The sequence below is a fragment of the Cyprinus carpio genome, chromosome A6, assembly GCF_018340385.1.
Source record: "Cyprinus carpio isolate SPL01 chromosome A6, ASM1834038v1, whole genome shotgun sequence".
NCBI lineage: Eukaryota > Metazoa > Chordata > Actinopteri > Cypriniformes > Cyprinidae > Cyprinus > Cyprinus carpio.
In genome coordinates, this window is record NC_056577.1 from 28078390 (window position 1) to 28093201 (window position 14812).

The 14812-nt window shown below is 36.4% G+C and overlaps 1 protein-coding gene and 1 long non-coding RNA gene across 2 annotated transcripts; one reads left to right on the forward strand and one right to left on the reverse strand.

The window, feature by feature from the left end:
* Positions 1-224: 224 nt before the first annotated feature.
* Positions 225-7069, forward strand: LOC109092200 (protein Wnt-2b-A-like). Its single transcript, XM_042758851.1, has 5 exons — positions 225-724; positions 3541-3761; positions 5217-5494; positions 5678-5942; positions 6374-7069. The coding sequence occupies exons 1-5, from the start codon at positions 582-584 to the stop codon at positions 6601-6603; spliced, it is 1137 nt and encodes a 378-aa protein (XP_042614785.1). The 5' UTR covers positions 225-581; the 3' UTR covers positions 6604-7069.
* On the reverse strand, positions 3585-13957 carry LOC109092201. The gene is made up of 3 exons (XR_006160295.1): positions 13872-13957; positions 5201-5481; positions 3585-3718 (listed from the first exon to the last, which is right to left on the reverse strand). It is a non-coding gene; the product is annotated as an uncharacterized LOC109092201 (long non-coding RNA).
* Between the last annotated feature and the right edge of the window lie 855 nt (positions 13958-14812).

Genomic DNA, 14812 nt, shown 5'->3' on the forward strand with positions numbered 1-14812 from the left:
TGTAGCCTAAGCTCTAAACATACTTAAGTCACTGCATTCCATTGTACAGCACGATTCCCTTACTTAATTAGACATTAAATATGGTTAAATGTTAGGCATTAAAAATTGGTCGGAGTAACGCCTCTAACAGTGTTGAAAAGCGCGGCTGATATCTGTGACAGCATCAGGAAATGAGTGTTGACGCGAGCTCATTCATCTCGTCTCCTCGTGCTGACTCCAGCCAATCAGCGCGCAGAAACCCCCAGCCTGCACGAGATATGACTCTGTATCTGATTCTGCGGGACAGATACTGTACCTCTATCACTGGAGCGGCCCGGACGCAGTTAGGAACCGTGATAACTATTTGACGACAGTATTCAGATTCCTCCTGCGCTTAGACTTAAAGTAACTCCATTTGGATACTAATGCATATTAAATATTTTATTTGGATGCTTCTGTTTTCATTCTGAGTAACTTTATCGATTCTAACGTGGAAAGATAATGAAAAAATAAATCATCTCACGATTTGATATGAACCTACGACCCTTTATTTCCTTTTTTGTGTTGGATTTGGAAACATTGACAAACTGACCGTGTTCAGCATGCGAGGGTTTGGAAGCGCGTCCGCGGCGCGCGGGAACAGATTTCTGTCACGCCGTGAACCTAGAGTCACCGCTCACAGGATTTACCTGCCCTTCATCTTACTGCTGCTCATGTTCACTCCTAGCGTGGACTCGTCTTGGTGGTAGGTGTTTCTAAGTGTTTATTCAAAGTGGCACAAGAGTCACGCATTGGCACTGATTCATTTTAGACCTAAAATAAATCTAACAGAAAGTTCCTAATAACAAGTAGCCTACGCTCATTGAATTTATATCACAATCCGGGACCATAACAATAATTCATTACGATCATAACAACAATTCATTTACGAATAAAAAACACACACACAAAAAAAATGAATTTCAGTTTAAGATACGAGTCTTGTTTGATCCAGGAATGGTTCCAAATTATGATGGAAATTCCTAGTTCAGTATAAGCAAGCAGAATTATCATGAAGTTCAGAGAAATTAATTTGACTGTAAGGATTTAAGTAGAAAAGTAAAGTTTGTCGAGACGAAACCATTGTAAAAAGCGTGTTTAAATTTGTATTTAGTTACAGTATATAGTACTATAGTAGTATAGTTTAGTATATAGTACATCATATTTTATATAGTTAGCCTATTCACTTTTGTATGGGTGGAAAAACACGTAGTTTCCCATAATGCAATAACACGGCTGAATTTCAGTAAATTCCAACTTCTGTTAATCACTAGATATGACTCATGTCCCCTTTAAATATGTGATTTATAGTCATCGTTTTTTAATCCATCTGGCGGAAAAATCACACGCTTGATCACCTAGAAAAGTAGGCTACAAAATGTATAAGCATGTCTTTTTGAGAAGATTACAGTAGCGAAATAATGGATTTAAAGTTAAAAAATTAATCTGTCAATAATAAATTTTTTAGCAAATATAAATATACTTCTGAGAGTCTAGATTGACATTAACATTATAGAAAAAGTGTATAAAAGTATATAATATAATGCTTGTGGTGCAACATTTATATATATAGACCTATATATATATATATATATATATATATATATATATATATATATATATATATATATATATATATATATATATATATACCAGTTTGGTTCATAGTCCAGAGCATGATAACAAAAGAGCGAGCAGTTAGTAATGTACAGTTAGTGATATATGAATGACACAAATGAAAAGTACTAAAATGGCAAATAAACAGCAAAAAGCTATGTATAATGCAAAAGTCAGATAAAATGAGATGATCTGAAAGAAGAAAAGAAAAAAAAAAAAGCTCTAGATTGCAGGTGATGGCAGAAATGCATAAATATACTGTGTTTAATCATTTCTCAGGGCAGTTGTTAGTAAAGACAGAGGAGTCTAATGTCTTAAAGTGACATTGATCAACACATTCCAGACTGTTCTATGACAGGGCTTGGCTGGATCAGCAGACCTACTTGTATGTTATATAGATTTGTAGTGATTTAGTTCTGAAGTTATTGCTTTTCATCTCAATTTCTTCACTGTATAACACCAGACATGATGACACAATGGCAGACTTTGCCTTTAAAAACCTCTCTAATTGCAGCATTCATAAGTTCCCCATCACGTCTCAGAGGTAGCAATATCAACATAGTCAGTGCACTGCCTAGCGCCCCACAGCTGAGTAAACAACATAATCTCAGTCCATGCTATTTTTTGATACTTTCAATTAAAATGAATGCTCGGTTTCTCTCACGATAGACAATAATACCGTATTTCATGAATAGGAAAAGAAGGGTTATCGTTTGTATCATCTATATTGGAATAACTATACATACGGCCCCTTGTGCCCTCCATAAGGCAGCCGGGATTCAACGACGTGAGTCTGCAAGACAGCCATGGCAGCATGCCCAAAACCGTGTGAGCCAATTGTGATAAATATCTCTCAGTTTCTATGGTAATTTCTATACTTATGGGGATTGTTGTCATCATTGCAATCAACTCACACGTAGCGGTTTTCTGGCTCACGTGCAGAGGCCTTTCCAAATCCCAGCCGCATACAGCTGATAAGTGTTCTGGAACAGAGAGGAAGAGTGAGATTGTGTTTCTGTGTGTCAAGGATCAACAGGGCAGCCGTGCAAAGCTGGCAACAGCAAGCCCTCCCATGGATGCTACAGCGAGAGGAATAAGTCTTTCATTGGGCCGTATGTTTGCACTAGTATGTAAGTGTGTGTGTGTGTGAGAGAGAGAGAGTGATAGGGACAGCCATAAGAGGAGTGGAAATTGTTCAGTAGTTTGTACGGAGTGTTGTCGCACAAACCCAGACACGACTGACTGGATAATGAGATCAGGGAAGGAGACAAGGGCGCGTGAGCACAGCATAAACCTCGCCGAGGGTGTCTGTGTGTGCGCTTAAACAAAAAGAGTCCACCAGGTAATTGTCAGACTGTTTAGCAGGAAACCTGCAACATAATGACAAATATCAATGTGAGATTTGTAGGAAATGATTGTTTGATTTGTATGTCTGTATGTTTTGTATAGCTTTGTATTGTGTATTATTTTGTATTTTATTGCTTTCCTTTTATGATGTACAGTGTCATTGAATGTTTTGAAAGTGCTTAAAAATGAAAGGTATTATTATTAAAATGGTCAGTTTTCGCTGCATTCTTGTAGAAATTTGTCAACAGAGAACCATGGGATATGGGAAAAATTGGGATATATCTAATTGAGGGAGTATGAAACTCTTTCTAAAAAGGAAAACTATGTAATCATTCACTCGCCTCCAAACCTGTATGACTTTTTATTCATTTCTGGAACATAAAAGCAAAATTGGACCCCACTGACCTTCACTGCATGGAGAGAAAAAAAAAACACAAGACATTAATTGATTTATAATCACAAGACATTGGCCAGCTACTGCAATAGTAATGGACATTTATTAGATTTATTAATTTAGCAGACGCTATAGTCAAAATTTGTGACTGTTTGTTTCTGCAGGTACATTGGTGCGTTAGGTGCACGGGTCATATGTGACAACATTCCAGGGCTGGTGAACAAGCAGAGGCAGCTCTGCCAAAGACACCCAGATCTCATGCAATCCATCGGAGAGGGAGCCAAAGAGTGGATCCGAGAATGCCAGCACCAGTTCCGACACCACCGCTGGAACTGCAGCACGCTGGAGAGAGACCATACTGTGTTCGGCCGTGTCATGTTGCGCAGTCAGTGTTTGTGTTACACTTTATTCCTAACAATGGCTGAGACCAAAATCATACAGTAATAAGACTTGATGTACATGAACTATGCAACTTTGTATCATGTATAAAAGCATCATATTCCATAAAGTATCAAGCTGTATGCAGAGGTGAATCTTACCAAACCAGAGCCACCCCAAATCAAAAGAAAGGCATAAGAAAGCATATTCTGCATAAAAAAAGACAGTTTTAGGACCACATTTTGACAAAAGTTTCAATTAAGTGTCATAATTTCATCAAATATGTAATTATTGTTATGCAAAACACCTAATTATAGCAAAAACATATTATATATATATATATATATATATATATATATATATATATATATAAAACTTAAATATTTAATAAATAATATGAAATATAAAACAATAATATTAAAATATTTAATATAATAAAAAATATATTTTTAAATTGTAAAATATTTATTGCAGTCATTTTTAAAAGGGAATCCAAGGCGAACCACCATAGAGAATAATGGAAATTACATACATACAAAAACAAAAACTAAAAATAATTAGAATTTGGTCCAAAAATGTCCTAAAATGACCTTTATGCAAAATAATAATTATTTGGAAAAACTTTAACCTGGATATGTTTTCGTGAGATTCACCCATGCATATTTGCCCATAAGGTGTACAGTAAATAGTGCGACATTACCACTTTACATGATACAAGAACAAAATCTGCATAAAGCATGAAGTCAAGAGACAATGTTGGATAGAGGTGGGGAAAAAGTCTCCACTTCCCAAGAATGGGCGAAAGTCTGACAGAGAGTGGATATTCTCCAAATACAAGTGGCTAGTCGGAGGGGGTTCTCTACAGACTGATATATAAACAGTAATAGGAGATGTAAATATTTGTGCAGATGACTCTGGCAGACAGACAAAGCTGCTCTTTTTGACATATCACCCTCTGTTCTGGCTCAGTGCACGAGCTGGAGGAGGAAAATGAGCAAAATAGGGGTCATTTTGCACTACACTGGCAAAAAAACACCTCAAGGCTATGTGTGCAATCGACAAAAGCAAACTAAAGGTGAAGGAGTGTCAGCTTAAATCAGTCGAATGTCTGAAAGTTCTAGGGTGGCCTCCCACACTTAGACCAGCCAAGGGGCTTAAAAGCAGGGATGATGTTAGAGAGCTGATATAACAAAAGCACAGTAGATTTAACACCATAGTAAGAGCTTTAAGCCTCATTAGCTTGATGGTTCTATAAAACTACTCAAAAGTGAACTTTTTAAATGTTAAAACACTTTCTGTAAGCAACTGTAACCCAGCTGACACTAAACTCAACATAAAACAGTGCACATAACCCATTTTGGTGCAGAAATTAAACACTAAACAAATTCTTTTTGACGCATTACAATAGAACTGCATTTTTAACATGCTAATATAAAAAATACCCACTTTTCTCCTCCATCAGGTAGCCGTGAAGCAGCATTCGTTTATGCAATCTCCTCTGCCGGCGTGGTTTATGCCATCACCAGAGCGTGCAGTCAAGGAGAGCTGAAGATCTGCGGTTGTGACACCCACAGGAGAGGCCGGGCGAGAGATGAAGAAGGAGACTTTGACTGGGGCGGCTGTAGCGACAACATCAATTATGGTATCAAGTTTGCCAAAGCTTTTGTGGATGCCAGAGAGAGAATGGTTAAAGATGCTAGAGCACTGATGAATCTGCACAACAACCGCTGTGGGAGAATGGTAAGTGTCAAGATTGCCACATTTGATTGATTCTCATTGCAAAATAAAACCCAAGTAATCAGCTTATGATCCTGAAGGGGTTTATAAAACATCTTCTAACATTAGAAAAGCTAATTGAGCTTGTCTTTTAATCTGGGTCATTGAGTGGTTCATAGGTCATGGGTTGAGTTCTGTTTTCTTTAGGCAGTAAAGCGTTTCATAAAGACTGAATGCAAGTGTCATGGAGTCAGTGGGTCATGTGCTCTCAGGACATGCTGGCTGGCTATGTCTGATTTCCGGCAAACGGGGGACTACTTAAGAAAGAAGTACAATACTGCTGTTGAGGTCACAATGAACCAGGATGGTTCAGGCTTCATGGTTGCTGACCGAGATTACAAGAAAACGACCAAAAATGATCTAGTATACATTGAGAACTCTCCAGACTATTGTCTAATGGACCGATCGGCAGGTAAGTAACCACCAGAATATTGAAATGACAAATATAAAATAAAAAATTAAATATCAGAGATAAAGCACATTACAGTTAGGACAACTGAGGAAGAAAAATGTGCTTAATCATCACGAAAAAAAGCTGTCATAATAGTAGGTAAAATATGCTTAATTCGATAAGCTTTTAAATTTTTTTGTTTATTAAAAATAACTATATATTTTTATTTTATTATAATTTATTTGTTTCATTTTTGGTTTTGAGATGAAATAATGTATGACCCAGACTCGAAAATACCCAGTTGTCCAATGGAAAAACTATAGTTACCATGTAACATTTTTCTAAAGAAAAAGGTACTGAACTGAATAAGTGAATGGCTTATGGAATGGAATAATATTACTAAATGAAAAATAATGACCCTGATACATTCTATTTCTGCATCTATAATTCAGGTTCTCTGGGAACAGCAGGACGGGTGTGTAACAAGTCTTCCAGAGGCATGGACGGCTGCGAGGTCATGTGCTGCGGTCGCGGGTATGACACCACACGTGCAAAACGTGTGAGCAAATGCGAATGCAAGTTCAAATGGTGCTGCGCTGTGGAGTGCAGGGACTGTGAGGAAACTGTGGACGTTCACACCTGTAAACCACATAAGAAACCCGACTGGCTCGATTTGACCTGACTGCCATGACCATGACCAATCAGCAGCTACTGGTGCTTTTCTGTTCTCAGGTTTTTGAAGTGGGCCACCGCATTGTGGGATGTGTAATTTATGACTATAATACTATGATCTCCACTTGCAGAACCCTGAACTTTATCCGCCTTCAATGATGCAAGCGCAGAGATCACAGGCCAGTCTGGAGCACTGGTAGACGGCTGGTGTCATGGGAAAATCATACAATGGGCATTGTCTGGTGTTTAATAGAATGAACTGTGATCAGGACACAATCCTTTCACTATTTTCAAACTGTAAAACACATTTTACTGATAATATGTGTGCCTAAACATGGAATTATGTTTTTGGACAGCTTTGATAAATGTATTGGAGTTTTAGGGAAAAAACAATATACAGCATCAGTTAAAGATTCTCAAAGAACATAGCAATAAATTGCTTTTCACGGCAAGAAGGGTGCTGTAAAAATGTTAAACAGTGATAACTGTTTCCCTTCATTTACTTCATGGAGCATAATTTTGATACATGACTTGTGCATAAAAGAATTAGATCAATGTTCAATTTATTGTGACATCCCATTGTCACTGTATATCAGAGAAATATATCTTTAATGTTATCTTTTAATGCCTAAGCACTTAAACATCACTTCGAATATGAGCACTTTTTTTTGGTTTGATAGAGTTTGGTTGTGATAAATTGTCTACGATCAAATCAATATTTTCCCTGATGGATTTCTTATTGAAATGTGATGTTTATCTAATAAAGTAGCAACTAAACATCTTCAAGAAAAATTTATAGATTTACCAGCTACTCAAAAAAACAACTCTGACGCTGAATGGCCTCTTTAAATGTTTACTGCTTGCTTCATATACATGTCCTCGTGTAAAACCCACACTAAATGTCAAATCATTGCTAAAATAAGACAGCAGCTTAGTGAGATTGAGCAGCAAAAATAGTCAGGTAAGCATGACCGGCATTCTTTGCCATTCATTTTGCTGTGCTGAATGAAGTACCTTAGTTTGACAACCGTTTCTAAATTTGCTGTTATGATGGACGAGTCAATGAAGTGCTCGGGTTGTCACGATGGTCATTCCTGCGTGTCCAAAATGGTGGCACCATTAATCAAATGCAACCTGAAACTTAGTAATGTAAAGACTGTGGAAGTTCATTTTGTCGTTGTGCAAGCTGCAATTGACAAAAGAGGCCAAAAAAGAAAGTAGTTGCTATACAAACAGCAAGTATTTTGTAATATTTTAAATATTATAATACCTAATTATTTTGTGAGCTTCAATGAACTTTCAAAGATTTTTCAAAATCGTTAGTAGACAGTTTGTATATCATGGATTAGAATAGAAAAAAATCACTCATATAATCACAATTCAGAATCATGCACTGTTTGATTTCAACCATGTATTATGCTGTAGTTCCTAAAAAAAAACTAACTTGTTTAGATTTATTAATTCGCCAAAGCCAATGTTTACCTATTTTTGGCTCTCAGCGAGTGTTAATTTTGGCCCCTGCAAACAAGTGATTCTGATCTCAAGCCATTCTAATTGGTGTAATTTTTTAAGACAGAACTGCTTGTAGATGTTTGACCGGATTTGTTTTTGCCTCTGTAATTCTTATATCAAGATTGAAGTCTCAAAGGACACCAATAGCTCTCTATTGTTGCTTCATTTTCAGCATCCCATCCAAAGATACATTTTTCCAATTGTGGAATGTCAGAAATTTCCCACAGTTGGTCCGATTATGTTTTCCGTTGTTCAAAAGTTCCACCTCACACCTCGTCTTTGCCAGAAAAACTTCTGTGTTGAGAAAGACTTGTGGAAAACATGTCAGAGTATGTTTACTTTTGAACATTGTAAAATTACCCCCTTGGCAGCGTGTAACCACTGTGTGGTTAGTGTTGAAATTTATGTATGTTCCTAAACAGAACCGGCTAACATTTTAATTAGTGCACTAATCCGTACAATGATGTATTGATAGTGTTAAGGCGCTGAAAGCTAAAATAGCATTCACAACTTTTATTCTTCGGCGAGGACTTTGTGTATATTCGTTGACCCACATGATCATGGCCTCAGAGCCCAGTACGTGTGTGGTCCTTACAACTGCATTCATTTTCAGTCAATTGTCCAAGATAACAATTTTATTATGCTGAAAACTAACCAGCTGTTTCAAACTATAGTTATATTTGAGGTAGATGAAAAAACATGAAAAGTTGGAGCCTTTAAAATGTTAATATTAAGGTATGTTTCGATATAGGCAGCGACATGCAATGATTAGGTTAGGGAATGAGTTTTTTTACAAATCTACAAGCTCAAATGTTAAACTTTAGCACATACTGTAACTGTTTGTGTTAAGGGACACCCCAGCTGAATAGGGTAAAAAAAATTAACTAATTGGATATCACTGTACTTCCCCTGTTGATTGATTACATTGAGAATTGCCAACATTTTTTTTGCATTACAAGTTTTCTGAAATTCTATGTTTAAATATTCAAATGAGGCATTATCTAATTAAACATTGGATGAAGCCAGATTCAAAATTCTTGTTAGATGTTGTTGACATATTAGGGCTTTTACAGAGGGAATTTTGGATATCTCTTTTTATCACTCCATAAATCAGAAAATACTGTCAACAGCCAGAAGAAGAAAAAAATTCACAAAATATTCACAAAGGAATAAAATGTAAAAATATTCACATAAATTATATATGAACAAATCCCTTTGTAAAAAAAACCTTGAGAATTTAGATAGGAATGAAACTGTAAAATTTGGTCTATGTACATTAAGTCCTGCCGAAGTGGAGCTTTTTGACTGTGCAGGAGAAAACTGTGCAGTGGTCTGTAAAGATATGGACTGTAATTGAAATCTGCAGACACAAACACATAAAGTGCTATAAAAGAAACACTTAAAAGTGTATTTTGAATGTTTTCTTTCCACTAGTCTGAAAAAATACTTTATGAAAAGCTAAAAAGCCAAATCTCAAAATTGGCAGATGCATGAAAAAAAAAAAGTGTATTTGCCTATAGTGTCTCGCCTTAAATCATGAAAGTGTGTTCAACTTCAAGCGAGTTGTGCTATTACTTTTCTGAGCAAATTTAATTACAATGTTCATATGGCAAACAAAACTGAACGTGATATTCAGTGGATTGCTTTGGTGCACCCACCTAGACGCAACACACTGAAAACCTTTCAGAACACCTTGGGAACTGTATAGAAATGTCCTGGCAACCACCAAAAACACCCTAGCAACTGAAAACTGAACCCAACACACTGAAAACTGCACCTTAGCTACCATGTAACAGCTCCCTGGCTACCAATCACAAGATTTTAGCATAATGGTGATCACAGGTTTTGCACAAGCAAATGCTATTTTAATCTCTTATCCTCAGAGTACTCTGATATAAAGCAGTCACTGGTTACCACTACACCATTTAAAAATACATTTGCATCCTTACGAACACTCTGCTCATACAGAAATGTTGCACTGGAAACTGTGTACTTCCCACTGCAGACTTTAGTCCACAGATCCAGAGCAAGTCTTTGGTCTTGAGGACACATTTATAGGGGAGATAAGCGTTATATATACGTGACCTTTGGGAACGAATGTGGCTTGGCTCGCAGAAGCGAGAAGGTGGGAGCGTTAGCACGCTTCCTGTCAGATGGAGCTTACTATGCCAGCGACGTTGGATTAACACATAAAAACTCTTATCTCGTGAGTCAGCTGGCAAGAATGTAGCTCTTCCAAAACTTCCATAACAGAGGCACAGCAGCACTACTGTGAAGAGCACCAGAGCTCTTTATTTTTGTTTAAGACGTATGAAGACTGAGATCTGTGAAGAGATGCGAGAGAAACACCTTAGCAACTGCAATTACTCCAAATAGCAATACTCTAGCAACCACCCAGAACACCCTAACAACCACATAGCAACACACTAATACTCAAGTCAGAACACCTTCTAGTATTCTAGTCCCGACTAGAAAGAGAAAACATAACTATTTTACACTTTGGTGAACTGTTGGCAAATTCATACAATTTGAATTGTACAAAAAAACATACAATATTTTGTGCGAAAAAAGCATAAAGATGCAACCCTAACCCAATCCCCAAACCTAGCAGTCAGTGGGGCATAAACAGGTCATATAAAAATATACGAATGAGAATGTACAAAATCATACAAATTCGTCAACAATTCGCCAAAAGTAAAATAATTCCAAAATGCCATGCAAGTGTGTTGATATTAGGGGTTGCAAAGGGGTGGAAAAATTCTGGAAACTTTGCTTTTTTTTTTTTTTTTTTTTTTTTTAATTTCATGTTCAGATGATAACGTTGTCAAAATGATCCCTGTTCACAAAGATCCACAAAAAAAAAAAAAAGACAAGCCATTAGTTATTGATGTCACTTTGTAAAAAAACACTTGCCTACACACATACGCATTCGTCGTGTACTCACGCATGCCTATAGACTGAACGTGTCATTTTATAGTTTACACAGAGATGATAACAGTACCATTTTCAAAACCGTACACTGTGAAATTTGTTTTCAAAAGTTTGTGTTTTCAGGTTGCAGTTGTGTAAATGAATGGCCAAAATGCATACAATGTTTAGTTGAAAGCAGTGTAAATCCCCCTTAGTAAGATCTAAGGCTATACAAAATAGGCATGATACACTGTAATACAGACACAGCTTTAATTTAACACAGCAAAGACTTGCATAGGATCTCCTGGGACAGTATTTGCTGCAAACACTATTTGCTTGGTTGTCACTAGATTTTGTTACACTCGGTAGCTTAAGCCTGCAGTAAACTGCCAACCTGAACAAATCCAGACCCCTGGAGAGCGCCAGTTAAATGTACTTAATCCAGCTGTAGGGCACCAGCTCTGTCAGAGCCTGTGAGTGTATCAAGTGAAAAATGTCCTCATCCTTCAGGCATTAGCCGGTTTGTTTTCCCGGGTCATTAACCTCTTTAAACAGCATTTCTTTGTAAATATACCCAGTGGTCGAATTGAAAACAAATTTCAGGGGGGATGGTGTGATAAAGTATTTCTTTGGTGGGCGGGATTCCCACTAATAACAAAATTTGTAAAACATTTTTTAAACACATTTTTATTTAATAAAAATCAAGCTTGATTAAATCAACTATGATTTATAAGCTGTTTTCCTTCTGAGGTCTGAAATGGGGGGATTTTTGTCAATAATGATAATTAAATTATATTTTGCTAAATGTGTTTTTGTGCTAAATGACACTAAAACCACCAGTAGGTGGCAGCAAGTCCCCGTTTTAATAAATGATTAATTAAATTATTTAAATCGAACGATTCATTCAAAATGGCTGATTCAATTACAAACGAAGCAAGTGACTATCTGTATGAATGGATCATTCAAACACCATAGTGTTGCTCTACACTGTTGTTTAAAATTAACAGCACATTTGCGATCACGCACACGTGGTAATATTTAGAAAACCATGTGATAAATAAAAACGTATAAATACAGATACAGAGATATTTTTTTGGATACCCCCCCCAACCCCCCACCCCCCAATTCGAGCCCTGAATATACCACTGAAGAAACATTATAAACACTGGATAAACACTATCACCAGTCATTTGGCTCTTTATACTCTACATTCAGCATCTTACGGAGCCTCATACAGACCCTGCATGACCCCATCTGACCGCTGTATGGACGACTGCCAAAGAAAGCAGGTGGTAGCGGGACCTTTGATGATCAGACACTATGTATTCGTCTCATATGTAGCTATGAACATCCATGTCCATGCCAAATATGTTGAGAGGAATAGCTGTTTTAAAGACACCGGAGCAAAACCTGGGAAGGGATTTTGAACAATACTGTGTAGCTTTTGCAGCCATCTTAGGCAGTAACACATATGACTTTAAGAAACTTTGTAGAACAAAAAAGTATGGTATAGTTTTGACTGAACTAATTGTGATACTGGCCTATGCACTGATTGCCATAATGTGCAGTATAAGTTTCCACTTCCAATGAGATGACTGATCTAGAAGTATATGCCACACATTTTACAATCTTTATCTTGACTCAGTTTTTTCATTGAATTGCCAAAAGTGTTTACACATACACTACTAATAAAAGTTTGAGGTCAGAAAGTTTTTGTATTCACATCAAAAGGAACAGTAAAGACATGTATAATGTTAAACAAAAAAGCAATTTCTATTCTTGTTATTTTGCAGCAGAACTGTTTTCAACATCGATAACAATAAGAAATGTTTCTTGAGCATATTATATCTTCTGCATCAGCTGAAAGATTTCTGAAGGATCATGAACTTAATTAATGGCTGCTGAAAATTCAGCTTTGCCATCACAGGAATAGATTACATTATAAAATATAAAAATTTAATAATATTTCACAATATTACAGTTTTACTCTAATTTTGATCAAATGAACCCAGTCTTGGTGAACATAAGAAGACTTCTTTTAAAAACATTTAAAAATCTTACAGAACCACAATTTTTGAACAGTACTGTAATACAAAATAACTTTTTAGCATGATAATTTGTAATTTGCTGAATAATATTGTCAAATGACAATAGAATGTTTAGTCTTTAATAATATGCAGTGCTTCATACTAATTTTAAACAACAGTATGCCAATTTTAGTGTATACTGCACAATATGCAGTAGGGATAATGTTACTATTACATTCCAAATTGTGATTTTGAATATTAATAACGAAAATTATGAATCCCAGTTAGAAGACTACGTAACCACATTAGAGGTGCTAGCGCTCACAGCAGGACAGGAACTAAAGGAGAAGTTTGTTTATTTACAGGTTAGTAAAACCCTCTTAGTGATGTTTTCTATTAACAGTATCATCATATGTGGGGTAAAAGAAGTTAAGGAAAATAGGGAGAGGTGTTATTACAAAACTCAAAGTGGCACATAACAAGGAGAAAAACAGGCTACCCAAGCACTCATAAATATTCTTCATTTTGTCCCTTCAGTGTCTATGGTGATTACGGTTCAAGTATAGCATGAGAACTGTCTGGATAATCATTTACATTTGAAAAATCACACACTGAGAAACTGAAGTAACGTTAGTCAAACGACAAAATAAACAGCTGACATAACTGGAAGCGACCGTAAACCTTGAACAGTCGAGTTAAAATGACCGCATCCGCTATTACGTTAAAAAAAAAAAAAAAGGTGGATATGATGAGACAAATGACAGCACCTTGCGTTTATAAATTATATATAGGCTGAGGGTATTTATTTAACTGAATGTTTTGTACTGACCTGCCTTCCGCATCACACACCTGCCGCGTGCACCATACATTTGCCTCCTCCTTGAAAACGTCATTTCTAAAAGCCCGCCAAAAAATCTAACTGAATAGGCGCCACAACAACTGAAAGAAAACGTTTTAGAACGCAAATAATATGATTCCTGCATAAAAGATAGATGTTAATTAAAACACGGCTATTTATCTCTGTAGATCACTCTTGCATTTTAGAAAGATGCTATATATATATATATATATATATATATATATATATATATATATATATATATATATATATATATATATATATATATTTTTTTTTTTTTTTTTTTTTTCAGCCCCCTGAACAGAATAATGACTCGTTCCCACTCAGTAGAAATTGCATTCATTTAGCATTCAATATTGTGGTGAAACATCCTGATAGGTTAAGTCTTTTCTGCCTGACAATTATGTGAACATGTGCAACCTTATTTTATATGATTTCATCAACCATCTCCCATTCAAACCAAGAACTATGACTATAAAGAGAATTATGATAATAACTACATTAGCATCCACTTTAACTCACCATAATGTTCTGTTTATTATAAGTGCGCGCTGAAATTTTGTAGTATGCCGCTTTAAATGCACAAGCTCTTTGAAGCCGGATGGATTCTGTTTGGCTGGCATTGTTTTTATAATTCATCAGCTGGTAAAAATTGTTTTAGAAGTGTTTCCAATTATATTGTTCCTCTATGCCTTTATTGAAAGTGAAAGTGACGTGACATACAACCAAGTATGGTGACCCATACTCAGAATTCGTGCTCTGCATTTAACCCATCCCAAGTGCACACACACAGCAGTGAACACACACACACACACACACAAACACACGAAGCAGTGGGCAGCCATTTATGCTGCAGCGCCCGGGGAGCAGTTGGGGGTTCGGTGCCTTGCTCAAGGGCACCTCAGTCATGA

Excerpts from the sequence above, each read along its gene's own strand:
- LOC109092200 (XM_042758851.1), top strand. The coding sequence starts at position 582 with ATGCGAGGGTTTGGAAGCGCGTCCGCGGCGCGCGGGAACAGATTTCTG. Across the intron at positions 725-3,540 it reads AGCGTGGACTCGTCTTGGTG|GTACATTGGTGCGTTAGGTG; the intron begins GTAGGTGTTTCT and ends TTGTTTCTGCAG. Across the intron at positions 5,495-5,677 it reads ACAACCGCTGTGGGAGAATG|GCAGTAAAGCGTTTCATAAA; the intron begins GTAAGTGTCAAG and ends TGTTTTCTTTAG.